This window comes from Oncorhynchus kisutch, linkage group LG5 (assembly GCF_002021735.2).
Source record: "Oncorhynchus kisutch isolate 150728-3 linkage group LG5, Okis_V2, whole genome shotgun sequence".
NCBI lineage: Eukaryota > Metazoa > Chordata > Actinopteri > Salmoniformes > Salmonidae > Oncorhynchus > Oncorhynchus kisutch.
The window spans coordinates 5,005,943-5,022,426 of NC_034178.2; the positions used below are offsets into that span (position 1 = coordinate 5,005,943).

General features: G+C 42.7%; 3 protein-coding genes and 2 non-coding genes across 6 annotated transcripts; 2 read left to right on the forward strand and 3 right to left on the reverse strand.

The window, feature by feature from the left end:
• Window positions 1–520: 520 nt before the first annotated feature.
• trnae-uuc (transfer RNA glutamic acid (anticodon UUC)) lies at window positions 521–592 on the reverse strand. Its single transcript has one exon. It is a non-coding gene; the product is annotated as a tRNA-Glu (tRNA).
• Window positions 593–2,393: 1,801 nt separating this feature from the next.
• trnae-uuc (transfer RNA glutamic acid (anticodon UUC)) lies at window positions 2,394–2,465 on the reverse strand. The gene has a single exon. It is a non-coding gene; the product is annotated as a tRNA-Glu (tRNA).
• Window positions 2,466–2,664: 199 nt separating this feature from the next.
• LOC109890370 (WW domain-binding protein 4-like) lies at window positions 2,665–9,038 on the forward strand. Its single transcript, XM_031824207.1, has 10 exons — window positions 2,665–2,816; window positions 4,285–4,357; window positions 4,634–4,696; window positions 5,072–5,198; window positions 5,521–5,700; window positions 6,897–6,967; window positions 7,118–7,193; window positions 7,281–7,474; window positions 7,624–7,814; window positions 8,018–9,038. Coding segments are annotated over exons 1-10 (1,194 nt in total). The 5' UTR covers window positions 2,665–2,814; the 3' UTR covers window positions 8,235–9,038.
• Window positions 8,964–12,145, reverse strand: mtrf1 (mitochondrial translational release factor 1). 2 transcript variants are annotated; one of them, XM_020482464.2, is made up of 9 exons: window positions 11,648–12,145; window positions 11,345–11,442; window positions 11,172–11,253; window positions 10,943–11,050; window positions 10,666–10,838; window positions 10,479–10,596; window positions 10,181–10,317; window positions 9,812–9,910; window positions 8,964–9,697 (listed from the first exon to the last, which is right to left on the reverse strand). In XM_020482464.2, the coding sequence occupies exons 1-9, from the start codon at window positions 11,985–11,987 to the stop codon at window positions 9,587–9,589; spliced, it is 1,266 nt and encodes a 421-aa protein (XP_020338053.1). In that variant the 5' UTR covers window positions 11,988–12,145; the 3' UTR covers window positions 8,964–9,586. The 2 variants fall into 2 exon arrangements, with proteins under 2 accessions (XP_020338053.1, XP_031680066.1); XM_031824206.1 differs by lacking the exons at window positions 8,964–9,697; window positions 9,812–9,910 and adding an exon at window positions 9,939–10,083 and having other exon boundaries at window positions 11,648–12,101.
• Window positions 11,716–14,953, forward strand: LOC109890540 (tumor necrosis factor ligand superfamily member 11). Its single transcript, XM_020482466.2, has 2 exons — window positions 11,716–12,531; window positions 13,656–14,953. The coding sequence occupies exons 1-2, from the start codon at window positions 12,382–12,384 to the stop codon at window positions 14,283–14,285; spliced, it is 780 nt and encodes a 259-aa protein (XP_020338055.1). The 5' UTR covers window positions 11,716–12,381; the 3' UTR covers window positions 14,286–14,953.
• Window positions 14,954–16,484: the final 1,531 nt, after the last annotated feature.

Sequence of the window (16,484 nt, forward strand, 5' to 3'; positions counted from 1 at the left end):
GTCTTCATGGCACACCTCACCATCTCTTTCTCCAAAACATTTTTTTGACTGTATTTAATTGAATGAGTGTAGTTGTTTTAAAAACTAAAATTAAAGATTTTCAAATGATAAAAAAAAGTTATTTGGACCTGATATTCAATTCTGTCTCGAGTTAGTAGGCTACTGGTTATTTTCACAGGTGAAGTTCTTACAGTTTCTCTATATCAGATTGATTATAATTAAGTTTCCGTATCAAATGTTATGTAACGCTTTCTGTTTTAAGCCTATCCCAACCCTTACCTTAACATTTCACCATTAATGTCTAAGCACTTAGAAATGTGACGTTTGAGTTACGTGGATGAACGTGTAATTCTGATCTGGGACTGTGAGCGCTAGTTTCAGCATTACTAGAGTAGTCTACATCGGATAGAGTATTCTATTTTGTCAGTTCGCAATATTTTAACAGGCAAAGCCGCAGGCATATACCTGTATCTGTAGGTCTACTGTGCATAACATGTTTAAAGTTCTAATAAAAATGTCGTTCCCATACCGGGAGTCGAACCCGGGCCGCCTGGGTGAAAACCAGGAATCCTAACCGCTAGACCATATGGGAGGTTGGAAAACGTAGCACTAATTTAACAATCAAATCAATAGGTAAGTTTATTGGTACTGTAGAATGTTATTTCCGAACCCTTTTGAGGGTCCCAACAGTACACTTTTCATTATAGCCTTGGTAAACAGGGTTTGGTGATGAATCCGGGGTTACAATAAAAATATGTACTGTTGGGGGTATTCGAGAAGTGATGTAAAGTACTTGAGGAAAAATACTTTAAAGTACTACTTAAGTAGTTTTTTGGGGTAACTTACTTTTACTTCACTACATTCCTAAATAAAATAACGTACGTTCTACTCCATACATTTTCCCTGACACCCAAAAGTACTCGAACTCGTTACATTTTGAATGCTGAGCAGGACAGGACAATTGTCCAATTCACGCACTTAAAGAGAAAATCCCTGGTCATCCCTACTGCATCTGACCTGGCAGACTCACTCAACACAAATACTTTGTTTGTAGTGATGGGTCGTTCGCGAACGAGTCGGCTCTATGAGCCGGCTCTTGTAGGGGAACGTTGGGAGCCGGCTCGCATATCAGAAGAGCCGAATCTATTTATAAAAACTTTTTTTTTTTTTTGATATGAATCATCAAAATACTTAAATGAATATAATTAACTAATTCAAATAACGAAAAAGTAAATAAAATAATATAGCTCTAAATGCTCAAGCGCACACACATTCGTTCTGACTGTCTGCTCAGACCAATAGCCTCACCTGTTGTTCCTGTCAATCAGACACACAGTGTCAACCAATGAACCAATGCGTGAGGGAGGGCCGAACCAGCTCACTCACAGTCACACACTTAGCAGCTGAGGAGAGAGGAAGAGCTGTAAATTGAGTCGGAAGCATAGTAGCATTTGGATGCATTTTAATATTGTAGACAATGCCGGTTCTACGCACAACCTACGCCGGCATATGCGAACTGTGAAGCTAGCTGTAGCGGAGCTTCGAGAAACTAGCGGGCCTGCTAGTGATTGTGGTGGAGCCAGAACGCCCACACGTGGAGCTGTATCCACTCAGTCAAGTAGGCCTCTACTCCGCGACCCACAGCTACGCAGTCTTCTATGGACCAGTTTATCCCAAAGTAGCAAACAATGCCAACTATGTTGCAAAACAAGGCCACATTGATATTGCATTGGCTAAAATGATTGCCACAGATTTCCAGCCATTTTCGATCATGGAGGACAGAGGTTTTAGAAATTAGAGCTATAGTCTAAATCCAATGTACACAATTCCAAGCAGGAAAACCCTTTCAAAACCTATTAACTCACTTATTCCACAACTTTACGAGAGCACACAGGCTTCAGTGCGGGAAAGAGTCCAAAAGGTACTGAAGTTTGCCTTACCACTGTCAAAGGTAACCACTTCTTACATGTCGGTTACATGTCACTTCATTGAAGATACCCACGGCTTACTAAAGTAATGACAGGGAGACTGCATAGCGAGAGCATAGTGGATCCGTTCCATCTGAGAGGGTCTTCTTGAAAACGGGACAAATAATTACTGAGAGAAGAAACCGCATCAGGCCCTCGAAAGTGAGGCAACTTTGATACTTAAGTATATTTGAGCAATTAGACTTACTTGTTGATACATAAGTACATTTAAAACCAAATACTTTCAGACTTTTAATCAAGTAGTATTTTAGTGGGCGACTTTTACTTGAGCCATTTTCTATAAGGTATCTTTACTCAAGTATGACAATCGGGTACTTTTTCCACCAATGTGTTCGAGGAGCAGGGTTATTAAGAAACACTACTATAGAGAACATCACGTGCAATGATTTTTAAATAAAACAGTTGTTCCCATACCGGGAGTCGAACCCGGGCCGCCTGGGTGAAAACCAGGAATCCTAACCGCTAGACCATATGGGAGGTCTTGAAAAGTGAAAGGACTATAGACTATTTGTTCCGTCTACTCGGGACGGATGACATATTTATATTTAATTTTGTTATTCGATACATTCTTCTCATATTCTTTATAATAAACTGCGATTAAAACGACACTTTAAACGATTGTGTTGTCAAAATAATGCCAATAAAAGCGATAACAGTAGCGAGTACAAACAATTTTGACCCTCAAAGACATCCGTAAATACGTCATAAGAAACGGACGCGGTGCTGTTGATGGTTGAGAAATGTTCAACATTTTCTGCTTTTGTGTGTAGCTAGCCTAGTTGTTTAACCTTAATTATATTAACGTTATATTGGATCAGAAGACACAATGTGAGTATTTCGTTTAAGATTTACTAAAGCCATTTTCTTGCCTGCCGAAATAATAATTTCCTTAATTTTGTCACAAGAGTCAAATACTTTCTATAGAACAAACTTCACATCAGGATAGGCAACCGAAATTAATAATTAATGTATGTGTGTTATATTAAACAGAGGGAGTAAAATGCTACTAAGATCAGTGAAACGTAGGCTAAAATGACAACGGAGTGCCATTGGAACACAGCATCATTAAATAATACCCGCAAAACACCAGTCTCAACGTCAACAGTGAAGAGACGACTCCGGGATGATTGCCTTCTAGGCAGAGTTGCAAAGAAAAAGCCATATCTCAGATAGGCCAATAAAAATAAAAGATTAAGATGGGCAAAAGAACACAGACGCTGGACAGAGGAACTCTGCCTAGAAGGCCAGCATCCCGGAGTGCCCTCTTCACTGTTGACTGGTGTTTTGCCGGTACTGTTTAATGAAGCTGCCAGTTGAGGACTTGTGAGACGTCTGTTTCTCAAAATAGACACTCTAATGTACTTGTCCTCTTGCTCAGTTGTGCACCGGGGCCTCCCACTCCTCTTTCTATTCTGGTTAGGGCCAGTTTGCGCTGTTCAGTGAAGGGAGTATTACACAGTGTTGTACGAGATTTTCAGTTTCTTAGAAATTTCTCGCATGGAATAGCCTTAATTTTTCAGAACAAGAATAGACTGATGAGTTTCAGAAGAAAGTTCTTTGTTTCTGGCCATTTTGAGCCCGTAATCGAACCCACAAATGCTGATGCTCCAGATACTCACCTAGTCTAAAGGCCAGTTTTATTGCTTCTTTAATCAAAACAACAGTTTTCAGCTGTGCTAACACAATTGCAAAAGGGTTTTCTAATGATCAATTAGCCTTTTATAATTATGAACTTGGATTAGCTATCCCAACGTGTCATTGGAACACAGGAGTGATGGTTGCTGATAATGGGCCTCTGAAGCCTATGTAGATATTCCATTAAAAATCAGCCATTTCCAGCTACAATAGTAATTTACAACATTTACAATGTCTACACTGTATTTCTGATGTGATTTTAATGGACAACAAAATGTGCTTTTCTTTCAAAAACATATTTTATATATATATAAAGCAATTTTTTTGTCCATTAAAACATTTTTATTTATTTCACCTTTATTTAACCAGGTAGGCAAGTTGAGAACAAGTTCTCATTTACAATTGTGACCTGGCAATGTAGTGTAGACATATGTCTTACTTTTTAACTTTGCACTGTTGGGAATTGTCTCATAAATTAGCATTTCACTGTAAAGTCTACACCTGTTGTATAACATGACCAATAACATTTGATTTCATATTGTTGCATCTACTCATAAGCTAACATAAGCTAGCTAGTTCAGTTTGTACGACCATGGTTGCTATTCTGATCAGCTTTCAAACACATGTTTATGAAGTTGTTTATTTTGTTTGTATTACTGAGGTCGGAATATTGGAAGTCCCAGCCAAAGAAATTCTGCCAGTACTGCAAGTGCTGGATAGCCGACAATAAACCTGTGAGTGTTGAGTAAATTGTCATGTAATTTGTACTGGTATGTAAAGTTGGTGTAAATAGCCGACTAGCTACCCATTCAGGCATGATCATCATGCTAGCTATTCAGTCTCTTTGACTAGGCTCTTCTCATGTTGCTAACGTTGAATGAATGCTTACTTGTTCTTGGTGATGTGTGTCAAAGAGAGAGTAGTCGGTTATGTTATGACTGCAAGGGGTTGTGGCTGAGGACAAGATTTGATCATATATTCACCCCTGTGCTTGTTTGTTTCTCATGCAGAGTGTTGAGTTTCATGAACGAGGGAAGAATCACAAAGAAAATGTTGCTGCCAAAATTGCTGAGGTGAGTTGTCATCATTGTGTTTTGCCTTCAACTTGTGAAACAGAAAGATGGGTGCCTGTCAGTGCCAGGGTTGTAGCTACCATACTGCATAAGAAATACAGATGCCATCAATGTGTCAATCACCTGAGACTACACTGTTTTCTCTCTGGGCTCTATGTAGTCTGCTCATAACACGTTATTACACATAGGTATCAACAGGGGTCACTGTTGCGAGGGAAACTATTGATGCTTTGTAAACACAGCTTGGCATACATAGCCCTCCTGACTGGCCTAGTGGTGTATTTAAGCAGAGATAAGGTCCAGATATGCCACTCTCACACCATGCTGTCATCTCATTGGTGACTTGACTGATATTCCGGCCCCTCTTCTGTTCAGATGCAAAAGAAGAGCATTGACAAGGCGAAGAAGGAGGATCGTCAGTCTAAAGAGTTTGCAACGATGGAGGCGGCTGCACTGAAAGCTTATGAGGAGGATATGAAAAGGTTGGGGATAAAACCATCAGGTAATTTCTTAGTTAAATGTTTTATTGATTTACTAACTTAATAACCTGCCAGTCTGTTTTTATTTGTACCGTCTAATAAGTGTGTAACTAACTTATTACCATTATTTCTTAGAGTTTTTGTATTCTAATATTTTATTATCTCTTATTGTTGTTGCATTGTCGAGAAGGAACCTGTCAAGTAAGCATTTTGTCGGATGATGTATACTGTACATACGACTAATGAAACTTGACACTTTTAAAAAGTTGTTAGAACAGGTTGTTTTGGATAAGAGGGTCTGCTCAAATGGCTAATATATCAATGTGATTTTGTGTGTTTGCTTAGGTTCCCCATCTCAAACCAAAGCCCAAACTCCAAGCCCAGTTCCATCTCAATCTCCACCTCGAAAACAAGAAAAGAAGCGAAAGCCTGGAAAGGAGAGGATGCCCAGAAACGAATCCGAGAACTGGGTGGAGGGAAAGACAGGCGAAGGACTCACATACTACTACAACTCTATGACAGGAGGTAGGCAAGGTTCACACAAGGTGCTTGTAAGTACTTAAAGTAATTGATTTGTCACTCTGAAATTCAATTACTTGAATACCTTGAAAATCTGAAGTTGGTACTTGAAAAGTACTTGAATTAAAATGAGAGGAGAACAGAAAACGATAAAATATGTTAATTTGAAAAATATTAGAAAAATATATTGGTCTTACGAATTCATTTACAGGAACACTACCAAGTTTTATTTCATGTGTTTCCACTCTGGTTGCCAGGCGAGCTCTCTCATTCTACCCACACTGTCACTCAGCCAGGCAGCTACAGAACCGACTGATTAGGCACTGCCAAACGTCACATCGATAGCTAAAATCCTGGGCAACATGGTGTAATCGGCCCAGGAGGGGAAAGGCACAACACTACATCCTGCGCTGGCGCCAGTTCTACATTAAGAGATTTTTTTTTTCCCTCATTCAAGGGGCGCCTGCGATATTCCACTTTATCAAGCGGCAGCCGTGCTCCTGCTGTACTGGTTGCCGTTCATGTGCCGTTTTCCTCACACAGCCCACCCGCCCTTCTCCCGACCAGCGACTCTAAAGCTGCTAGTCGGAAGCAAGACGCTGTCGTAGCTATTGAGAGGTAGATTCCCAAATGCCCAATAAAACTACAATACTGTCATAAAGCTGGAGTTGTGTAGTAATGCGAATAAGAAATGTGTGTTCACAAGTAGGCATGTCCCAAAACTCTGCTCATCACTACTCAAATTACATCAACTGATTTACCTCATGTATGTAGTACATGTAGTAAATAAGTAGTGAAACATGTATTATTGAGTAGAGCCTTTAAGGTAGTAATGAATAAGTATGTTTTTTTTCTTCATGAGGTTTTGGCGAATATACCGCCATCTGGTGGCGAATAGAAACAATTGCATAATAGGAGCTATCACAAATTGCTGGTCCTTGGAAATAAATATTAGTGCTTAAAAAGTACTTGAAAGCCCTTGAATTTGGTTTGCAACTCTCCGTACGAACCCTAGGTAGGCTGAAGACCACAACACCTCCGTACGAACCCGGGGTAGGCTGAAGACCACAACACCTCCGCAGATATCAGAGATGACGGGTTAAAAGTCAGACTGTGACTTTAATAAATCAGTTTTGAACATACACCTAGGACCATTCACCTTTCTCCTGAAGCATTGGGTTTTATATTTTATATCTTTTCAGAATCTCTGTGGGACAAACCATATGGGTTGCAGGGAAAGAGCACACCCTCTCCACAGCCGGGTCAAACCGAGGTACACCCAACTTTTTAATGTATTTTTCTTAATACCTTTCATTTCACCAGGAAGTCTCTTGTATGTTACCCATTTGATATGTTTAGAGTCAGTGCAATGTACCGAGGTAATGCATTCAAGTCCTGGTGTGAACACACTTTTTTTCTGTAGATCTCCTTAGGTAGTGCCTGGATGGAGGCCGTCAGTTCTGATGGATTTACATACTACTACAACACAGAGACTGGAGGTCAGTCTATGAAGACAGGTGATGACAAGAATGATGTATGTTTGACATAATTATGTTTGACATAGTTTTGATGTTTCCCCCACTCAGAGTCCAGCTGGGAAAGACCTGCAGATCTCCCTGCCGGTGGTGAGTCTGGGTCTGGGCCCGGGCCCGGGCCCAGTGGAGAGACAGTGGGCCCCCCAGGGTTAGATGACCCATCTGCCCTGCAGCCAGAACCCCTCTCTGGGGAGGACAGCTCCAACAGTACCAAAGGAGCCGGGGAGAGAGAGGATTCCAAACAGGTACCAAGATTCAGTTCAGGGTGAGACTCAGTTCTCAATACAACCCCATTGGTAGTGAATGGGCACAAACAATAGTAGGCATTCGTTTAGGATTTGAGTCATGGTGACTGACAATCATTTCAATAATCATTTGCTCTCCCCACAAAAAGAATACACCGCCTTCAGACAAGGAGGGAGAGGATAAAGATGGTGAGGATGATGGGGGGAAGAGAGACGAAGGGGCCAAAGACACACTGGCAGCTGTGCCTGAGGAGAAAGAGGAGAGGCCTGCTGTTAAGAAGCCCAGGAAGACCAACCCTTACGGAGCCTGGGAGCAGATACAGGAAGAAGAAGAGCCTTAGTAAGAGCCTGTTATACTGTCAATGTCTTCATTTGGATTTAACTATGAGATTTTGTTACAGTTTGTCTTAATGAACAGGACCCTGGTGCTAGTCTGTCTCTACTTTAGCCAACTTGTTATTGTGTGCCTTATTAAATGCTAAACTAATAACTCACCTACCTGCTCTATACCCCACCCACCACCACCCATGTTCTCTCCTCCAGTGAGGAAGTGGACCTGCAGCTACCACAGGTGGAAGGAGCAGCTAGCGCCCCCGCGGACCTGCCGCCTGAGCCCAAACCCAAGTTTAGGGAGCGTATCATCACCTCTCTGGGCGACGAGGGAGGCCCCGCGTCGGGAGCCGGGGCCACGTTCAGGAAGAGGAAAGCAGAGAACGGAAAATCCTCCAGGAGCCTGAGGCAACGGGGAGATGATGACTAATACTCAGGCTAACTCAGATATGAACTCTTTTTAAACAGAAACAAGCCTTGACAAACTGGGGGATGTTGTTGGAGACTGTTGTTATTATGTAAGGGGACAATTCGAGCAACATCATATAATACCTGGATACGCAGGTCAGGTCCCTGTGGGCTACAGAGAACTCGAGTTAGCTACTCACCAAGATGCCATCATTTCAGAATTGTTCAGGTTGAATTTTACCCATCCAACCACCCCATACAGTATATCAGCAGCTTTTGGGGTTGAATAGGACAAGCAGACGTCTGAAACAAGCTGGATCAGTGGCTTTAGCTGTCCTAACTTGAAGTGTTACTCTTGACAATTTCCTTTTTCAATGCCTGATGCCCACCTGCTTGTTTTTGAGTTGAATAGCGTACAGCCGTGACGGACAGACTATCATTCCCAGAGGTATTTATTTATGCGTGTGTGATGTATTTTTAACTGGATCATTTGTGGATGGCTTGTGAAGGACCCCTGTGATGTCCTTACTGTGGTGGTGGTGGTGGTGGTTATTTTCCACATCACCACCAGTACATGCTCATGCCTGGGTTTCCCAAAACCATCGTAGCACTACGGTCATCTTTTGTCCATTTATTTTCAATGGTATTAACATCCTAGTGCTACGATGCTTTGGGGAATCCCAGCCGTGAACTGTACTCCAGCATGGTTGGAGTATGCGAGAAAGAATGCAAAGCAAGTTTTCATCAGTATGATTGATTAAAGATTGTACTTTATCTTTATTTTTTTATTGCGAGCACTGTTGAATATATATTCTGCTGGTGTGGACATTCTCTGTGCTTCTTCCTTTAGTAATCAATCATCTTCCATGGATTTATTTTGCAGACTTCCGTCAGAGCAACTCAAACATTTCACAGGGGCTCGAGTAGCCTCGAAGGTAATTCAACCCTTCACTGGTGCCAATACATGCTCATTGCTAAGGCTGTGTAGGAGAGATACTGATGCCATGGCTGGCCAGCTGCCAGACAGCCTGGGTGCTTGAGATTAGAGCGTGTGTGTTGGGCTGAAACATAGCTCTGACACACCCAATAGGAGCAGGGCTCGTCGCCAACTATTTTCAGTCAAGTTTTAGGACTTTATTAAAATGCTAGGGTGTAATTGGGTATATGTCTGAGACTGGTTAAAGAGCTGGGTTGTCTATAGCCAGGCTCTCTCTGCTCTCTTTTCTCCACCCACACGCCATTCTTTTCACAAACTGAATCAGTGTTCGAGCGACTGCTTCCATATCTGGTCTGACTGTTCTCCTGTCAGTGCTGCTGCAGTGGGTCATGTCAGCTAGCTCCCAAAACTGTCAGCTAGCGTCACACTGTCTTGAGTCAGTATCTCTGACTGCAGGTCACCACCAGCTCCAGCAGAGCTTCCTTGTCTCCGTGTTCCAACAGCTCTGAGATCAGATCATCCAGGGGCTCCCCGCCCTTCATGAACTCCTGCCAAGGGAATGCAGAAGACACATTAACCAACTATTACCACTACATGTAAAAACATTACACAACAAATCAACTTCCATTATAGACTGCTTGTTTGCATAGTTAGAAGCCCACCTTGATATCTCTGGTCACATAGCCAGTCCGGTGATCTGTCACGCGATCCTGGCTGAAGTTGTAGGTGCGAATCCTCTCCGACTGGGAGCGAGTGCCCACCTGGAGAAGGAGTAACATGAATGGCTCTGAGGTGAGTTAAGGGGGACAGTAAAGCGTTAGGATGGGACTGTGTGTCGGTGATCACCTGGAGAAGGAGTAACATGAATGGCTCTGAGGTGAGTTGGGGAGGGGGACAGTAAAGCGTTAGGATGGGACTGGGTGTCGGTGATCACCTGGAGAAGGAGTAACATGAATGGCTCTGAGGTGAGTTGGGGGGAGGGAGGAGGGGGACAGTAAAGTGTTAGGATGGGACTGTGTGTCGGGGATCACCTGCTGTTTGCGTGCCGTAAGTCTCTGCTCCGTCTCTCTGCCCATCATGCTCTGGTAGAGGCGGGCCTTCAGCACGCGCAGGGCCGTGTCACGATTCTGCAGCTGAGAGCGGGACGTCTGACACTCTGCCACCGTACCTAGGGTCAGAGAACGGGTCAGTCAGTAATTCCATTTCAATTCAGTCAATATCAGGAGATCAATTCAAAATCAAGAATTGAGAAGTGGCATTGATTTTTTAAAACTTCTTAAAGTTGATTTTCAATAAATATTCTGTTTCCCCCGAACGGTAAGCGCTTACCTGTTGGCAGGTGTACTATTCGGACAGCACTGTCTGTTGTGTTGACACTTTGACCTCCCGCCCCTCTCGATCTGAACGTATCAACCCGCAGGTCCTTAGGGTCAATGCTGATGTCCAGCTACAAAACAGAATCCCAATGTATTATCGTTCAGACAGGCAGACCGACAGACAGGACAGACAGGTGTACCTCGTTGGGTTGTGGCAGGACGATGACGGTCATGGTTCCTGTGTGAATGCGTTGCATCCTGGAGGACAGGCCCACCTCGGGGATCCTCTGGACCCGGTGTGTCCCTCCCTCATGCTTCAGACGCCGGTACACACTCTCCCCCGCTATCCTTACTGCCGCATGGTGCAGTCCACCTGAGTGAATCAAATCAGACCATAAAACACACCAATCAATCATACATAAACGCAGACACTTTCATCCAGTGACCCATAAAACACAGACAGAAGAGAAGCATTACCATATTCAGCAGGTGTGTAGTTGAAGATCTCAAAGTCCCAGTTCTTGTGGCTGGCAAGGCCTTGGTACATGTCAAACATCTCTCTGGTGAACTGTTGACAGATGTCACCTGGATCCAAACATGTGCACCAGAGAGGGGACATACATTATCATCAGGACCAGGAGTGTAATGGAGAGCCGTTGTCCATGGCCTATGCTGTTCATTGAGTAATTACAGTTCACCGACTCACCTCCTGTTGTCCGCCCTGTTACCACCTCCAGAAGGACATTACTGGTGTCGTGTGGGTCACTGGGTACTAGTGTCTGGATCAACTGGGGGAATATGAATTCAGATTTTCTCATCAAGTTCCAGACTGACCAAGGCAGACATTTAAAATGTTCTGTGTCTAATGTCTGTTCGTACATCTTTTCTCAATGACTCGATTCTTTGGGTGATCTGTGCTTGTTCCTCTTTCAGTAGCTGGACCATTTGTCGGTCTTCCTCTTTGGAACCGACTGTCTCTGTAAAAGGAGAATATGGATGACTGTACAATATTTTCAGATACATGACACATTTCACAGTTAGCACATTGTTATTGAAGCATTGGCGACCTCTGGTTATTAAGGCACGTAGGCGTTACAGACACTTATGAAAGGAAGATACAGAAAGACCACTAGCTAGGTAGCAATTTAACAAAATACACAAAACAGAACACAGCTTACTTACTCTGAAGCAGAGTTTCAACCTCCTCTAGGTCTTTCACGGCGTGTTCAGCGCTCTGAAACGCAGTGGCCACTGGTGAAAGTCCCACCTGTCTCTTGTTCAACTCTTTCCTGGCGGGGTCGTTGAGAAACCCATGTTGTAATGTTTTGGTGACATCTCTGTACTCTTCCACAAGCTGCCGAAGATATCTTTGTACGGACTCATTCCGGTATAAATCTCCCAAATGATTGTTACAACAGCGTCTTGATGGTACGAGTGATCGATTTGCTAGTTCCTTCCATATTCTCTTACGCATGTGGAGGGCGCACCAGCCATACAGTCGAATACATTTCTGCGTAAGCATCTGGCTACAGTGTATACGAAATAAGTGTAAACTGGTTACATGAGTTTATCATCTCATATTTAGTAACATTGTAAAGAATATAATCACGCTTCCAACAAGGTCAAAGAGTGGTGTTGAATGCTGGGATATGTAGTCATAAATGATGTTTTTCGCACAGTATTTTACAACAGCACCCCTGGTGGTGTTAAAAAGCTATTTCAATTAATCTGTAATCTGATTGGTCCTCAAAGAGGGGGGTACTAAACTGAGAAAACCACCTCTTAAAAACTTCTATTGGTAATGAGAATACGCTGAAATACAAACATATCTCGGGGAAAGCATAGACTAACATTGAGTCTGTATTTATGAAACACAGTGGATATTTAACGTTCAGTATTAAACGGATCTTTATGAAATGGAAAGCAGTCTGCCAAGACTTCAGCAGCTCAGGAGAACAGAAGCAACTTCAAACAGAACTCTTATTGGTACTGTCGTTTTCATGGGATTACTTCAAGTGGTATCAAGTGTTGCTGTTGTACTTCACTTGACAGGTCATCTTCAACAGGTAAGGTAATCATAATAATACAAGTCCTAATGCATAGGTCTCTTAGATTGGATTATACCAAGAGTCTCCTCTAAAAATGGTCATCAAATCTATGTAATTCTATAGCACCAAGTTGTATTTTGTAAGAAAAAAGTTATTGTCATAACAGTTTGCAGGTGCTGCAAGAAAACATTGGACAAGAACATTATTATATACAATGATTGCCTCAAATACACATTTGTAATCCATTTCAAGTGGTTGCTCTCTCACCACAACCTCTATAACACATTAAACTTCAAATAGAGGCAAAGTGTTTCATATTGTATGGACGGTTTTACTGGCTATTGCATCTTATGGCTTACAATGTAGCCTTATGTTTTACAAGAGAGCAACAAGTCAAAATTAAAGTTTATTGGTTTACGCAGATTTGCAGATGTTATCGCAGGTGCAGTGAAATGCTTGTGTTTCTAGCTCCAACAGTACAGTAATACCTAACAATACAAAACAATATACACAGAATCCAAAAAGTAAAAAGAAAGAAATTAAGAAATATCAGAATGAACAATGTCAGAGTCCAGAATATAAATATGTATATTGGTGTGTAGGGACAGTATATTAATAGAAAAGGTGTGTACAGCACTAGTTATATAGGATGGGCCTTGACTAGAATAGAGTATATACTGTACATATAAAGTGACCTAGTGGCCTCATGGGTGGAATGTTATTCATATTTTTCATAAATAATAAACATTGTTTCAAAAAACCTGCAGAAAATCCGATGTTTCTATGTCAAACAGTTTTGTTATATTTCAGTCTTCTGTGATGTATATAAAGGGTAACATTGAAATGCAAACTCAAAATGTAATACATTTCAACTCTATATCTGACATGGTGCAGGTGTCTTCTTTTTAAGCCCACAACCATGTGTGTGAAGGTGTATACTTGTTTCAAAGTAGATTTGTTTAAGACTACCAAGAAATACACTGTGTGACCCTGATTTAGCCTACTGCAGTAAAAAAGTTTAAGTCACAAGTGGTCAATAACTCTATAAATTCGTCTAACAGCAGTGTAGCGATGCCCAATGAGGGATTTGGGCTGCTGTGACCTCTAACCTCTCTTGCCGCTGTCTCTGTTGGCAACTTCAGGTCACCCAGACCGGACCAGCCCTAGTTGAGACTTCGGACGACCTCCAGAGAGGGGAGTCACAGAGGTGCCCAAGAAAACCCAGGGAGGTCATACCATCAGCCCACCTGCCCATTCAGCCTCCCAGTGGGCACATCCAGAGAGATATCCAGAATACCATGATCCACTGGGACCACACCCATGGACACCTGTCCAAGATCGGGTACCATGACGGCAGGATCCTGGTCCGCGAGGGAGGCCTGTACTACATCTATGCCAAAACCTGCTTCAGGTACTACGACCAGGTAGAGGAGTCACTGTTGGAGTCTGGGTCTCATGCTCCAGGGAGAAAAGGGGCTTCAGCAGAGCCTAGCATTCACAGAGAAGATGGGGCCGGGGCTGGTGCCCTTCTTATACAATACGTGTTCCACGAGCGTCACAGTCACAGTGCCCCCCTCAGGCCATCTGTGCTGATGAAAAGCGGCAGCACCAAGCACTGGCAGATGGGCCACTACCACATGTGTTGTCAGCAGCAGGGAGGGGCTTTCCCCCTGGGGCCCGGGGACAGTATCTACGTCAGCGTGTCCAACTCCTGGCTGCTGGACCCGGAAGCTGAGGGAAGCTACTTCGGGGCCTTCAGAATCAGCAGATGATGAATGAGGAAGCAGACCCAGGGCAATTAATTGATGAATTAGTAACTGATATCTCTTTAATCCCATTCCCAGCTCAGGGCTGTAGATGAGGTGGAATTCATATCTGTTAGGTAGCTGGACTGTCTGCATATGGAATAGATTTTTGTATTTTTATACTGCGAAAACAAACTGAATTTGGCTCACTTTGAACTTAGTTTTATGAAGTTTTCAATATTTATGTATTTTCTGATGTCTCTCGTATTCAATTCTGTGTTCAGATTTTTGTGTGTTTATAGAACATTCCAATAAAGCCATATACAATTGTAAAAATACAGGAGAGAGATTATAAATGCTCTGTTGTTATCACCAATATTGCCATGCTTCAACCCATGTCATAGGAAAACAGGGATACCATTATGTTTCACCCTGAGACTGTTTACCTCAGCAGATCTCTGAAAACTTGACACTGCCTCAGGCGTATGAGCGCAGGGCGCCACGATTTTATGTGCTTTCTGTGGTTAGAAGGGAACAACTCCAGTTAGTGATGCATGCTGGGAGTGCTGTGTCATGCACATTTAGAGGCCCCCTACTCTCCTTACTCATTCCCTGATTTCACTGACCCCTATAGTCCTGCCCCTCCCCCACCTCGCCTCATGTCTCTGATTTAAAATGAAATGAGATACTCTTTTGTTGACGTGTAATGTCATTACTATGCTCAGTTTGCCTTCTTCACATGAAAATCCATTTGCGAAGTGAGGAATCGATCTGTCCATGCTTGGATTAGAACAATTCAACACACACACCATGTTTCCCTTGAAAGCTTTCTTCACTCGTATGTCATTTCCATGTCAAAGCATGCATTAACCCCACCTAACTACACCATCTCAGCTCTACAGTTGCACTGCTAAGAGAGCATTAAAGTCATCCACTGAAACAAAGATTGTTTCATTTGTTTTCAGTCTGGCATATAGCTGGCACTGTTCTTTAACCTATCGGAAAATGGGCAACAATAGCACACGAATCAGCTCGGCTTTCAAAAAAAGGTTTCATTTGTAAAGCTGCTGATGCAAGCACTCAAATTACTATACTTCAAATCAGTGGAGGCTGCTGAGGGGAGGACAGCTCATAATGTCTGGAACGGCGCGAATGGAATGGCATCAAACACCTGGAAACCTCAGTATTCACCCCAAAACACAGGTAGCCCAAATATCAGCAGATGAGATGAATAAAAGGGTATTCATGTAGTTGACCACCCACAGCCAACAACCCCTGTTCTAGGGCTATTAATGGTATTTAAAAGATCAACATTGTATGAAATTAAAAATTAACATAGCTATGTTCTACTGTATCGCCATCCATCCCCTCTTCACTGTCTCTCTTCCTATTTTGAGGAAGGATGGAGTGGACAAAATAATAGCAACAGATACTTCTAGTTAATGTTTAGTTGTGTTGACACAATGCAGACTAGGGTAAAAACAGGAACACCTGTGACCTAGTAAAAACCGTCTCTTTGGCACACATGTTGTAGTGCTGATGAAACACAGGGAATGAGAGACAATGTCAGGGAACCAGACAGGAAATAGTTGTGGTTATATTGAGTCACAGATAGAGGGAGGGATTGGAAGGAGGGAGGGATTGGAGGAACGGAGGGACAGTAGGAGGGAGGGAAGGAGGCAGGGAGGGGGAGCACCCTGTTGAGTCATACATACAGTTTATCCTGTTGTGTCTATGGGACTGAGACTGAGATTGAGTGAGGAGGGCTCTATTTAATCAAACACACATGAGAAATTCAAACGCAGAAAAAGTGCATAGGATGTAATGACGCAATAGTCTATAAGATCATGATGTTCACTGCAGCACCTCTGTTTTGTTTTCATAACTGGTTACCGGGCACCGGCACACACCTGCACCTATTATGTACACCCTAAACTTGTCTCAATAAAGCCACAAGACTCAGAAACCACAGCAGCTAATTACTCAGAACTTCAGCATCTGGAGGCAAACATGTTAACAATAATAGCCCAGTGTTTTCCCTATACCTAAGCATTCAACCACAAATGGGGAACTCCAACTGTCATCACGTTCAAACAATTTGCTCTTTTTAGTGCGCAAAACAAACCCAAACAACAAATAAAATACTTATATCCACCAGCACAAATAACAGTCAGGTCCTGTGCTAGTAAATCAAGTCTATCGGCTATTGTTTAGCAAATGGTGTGT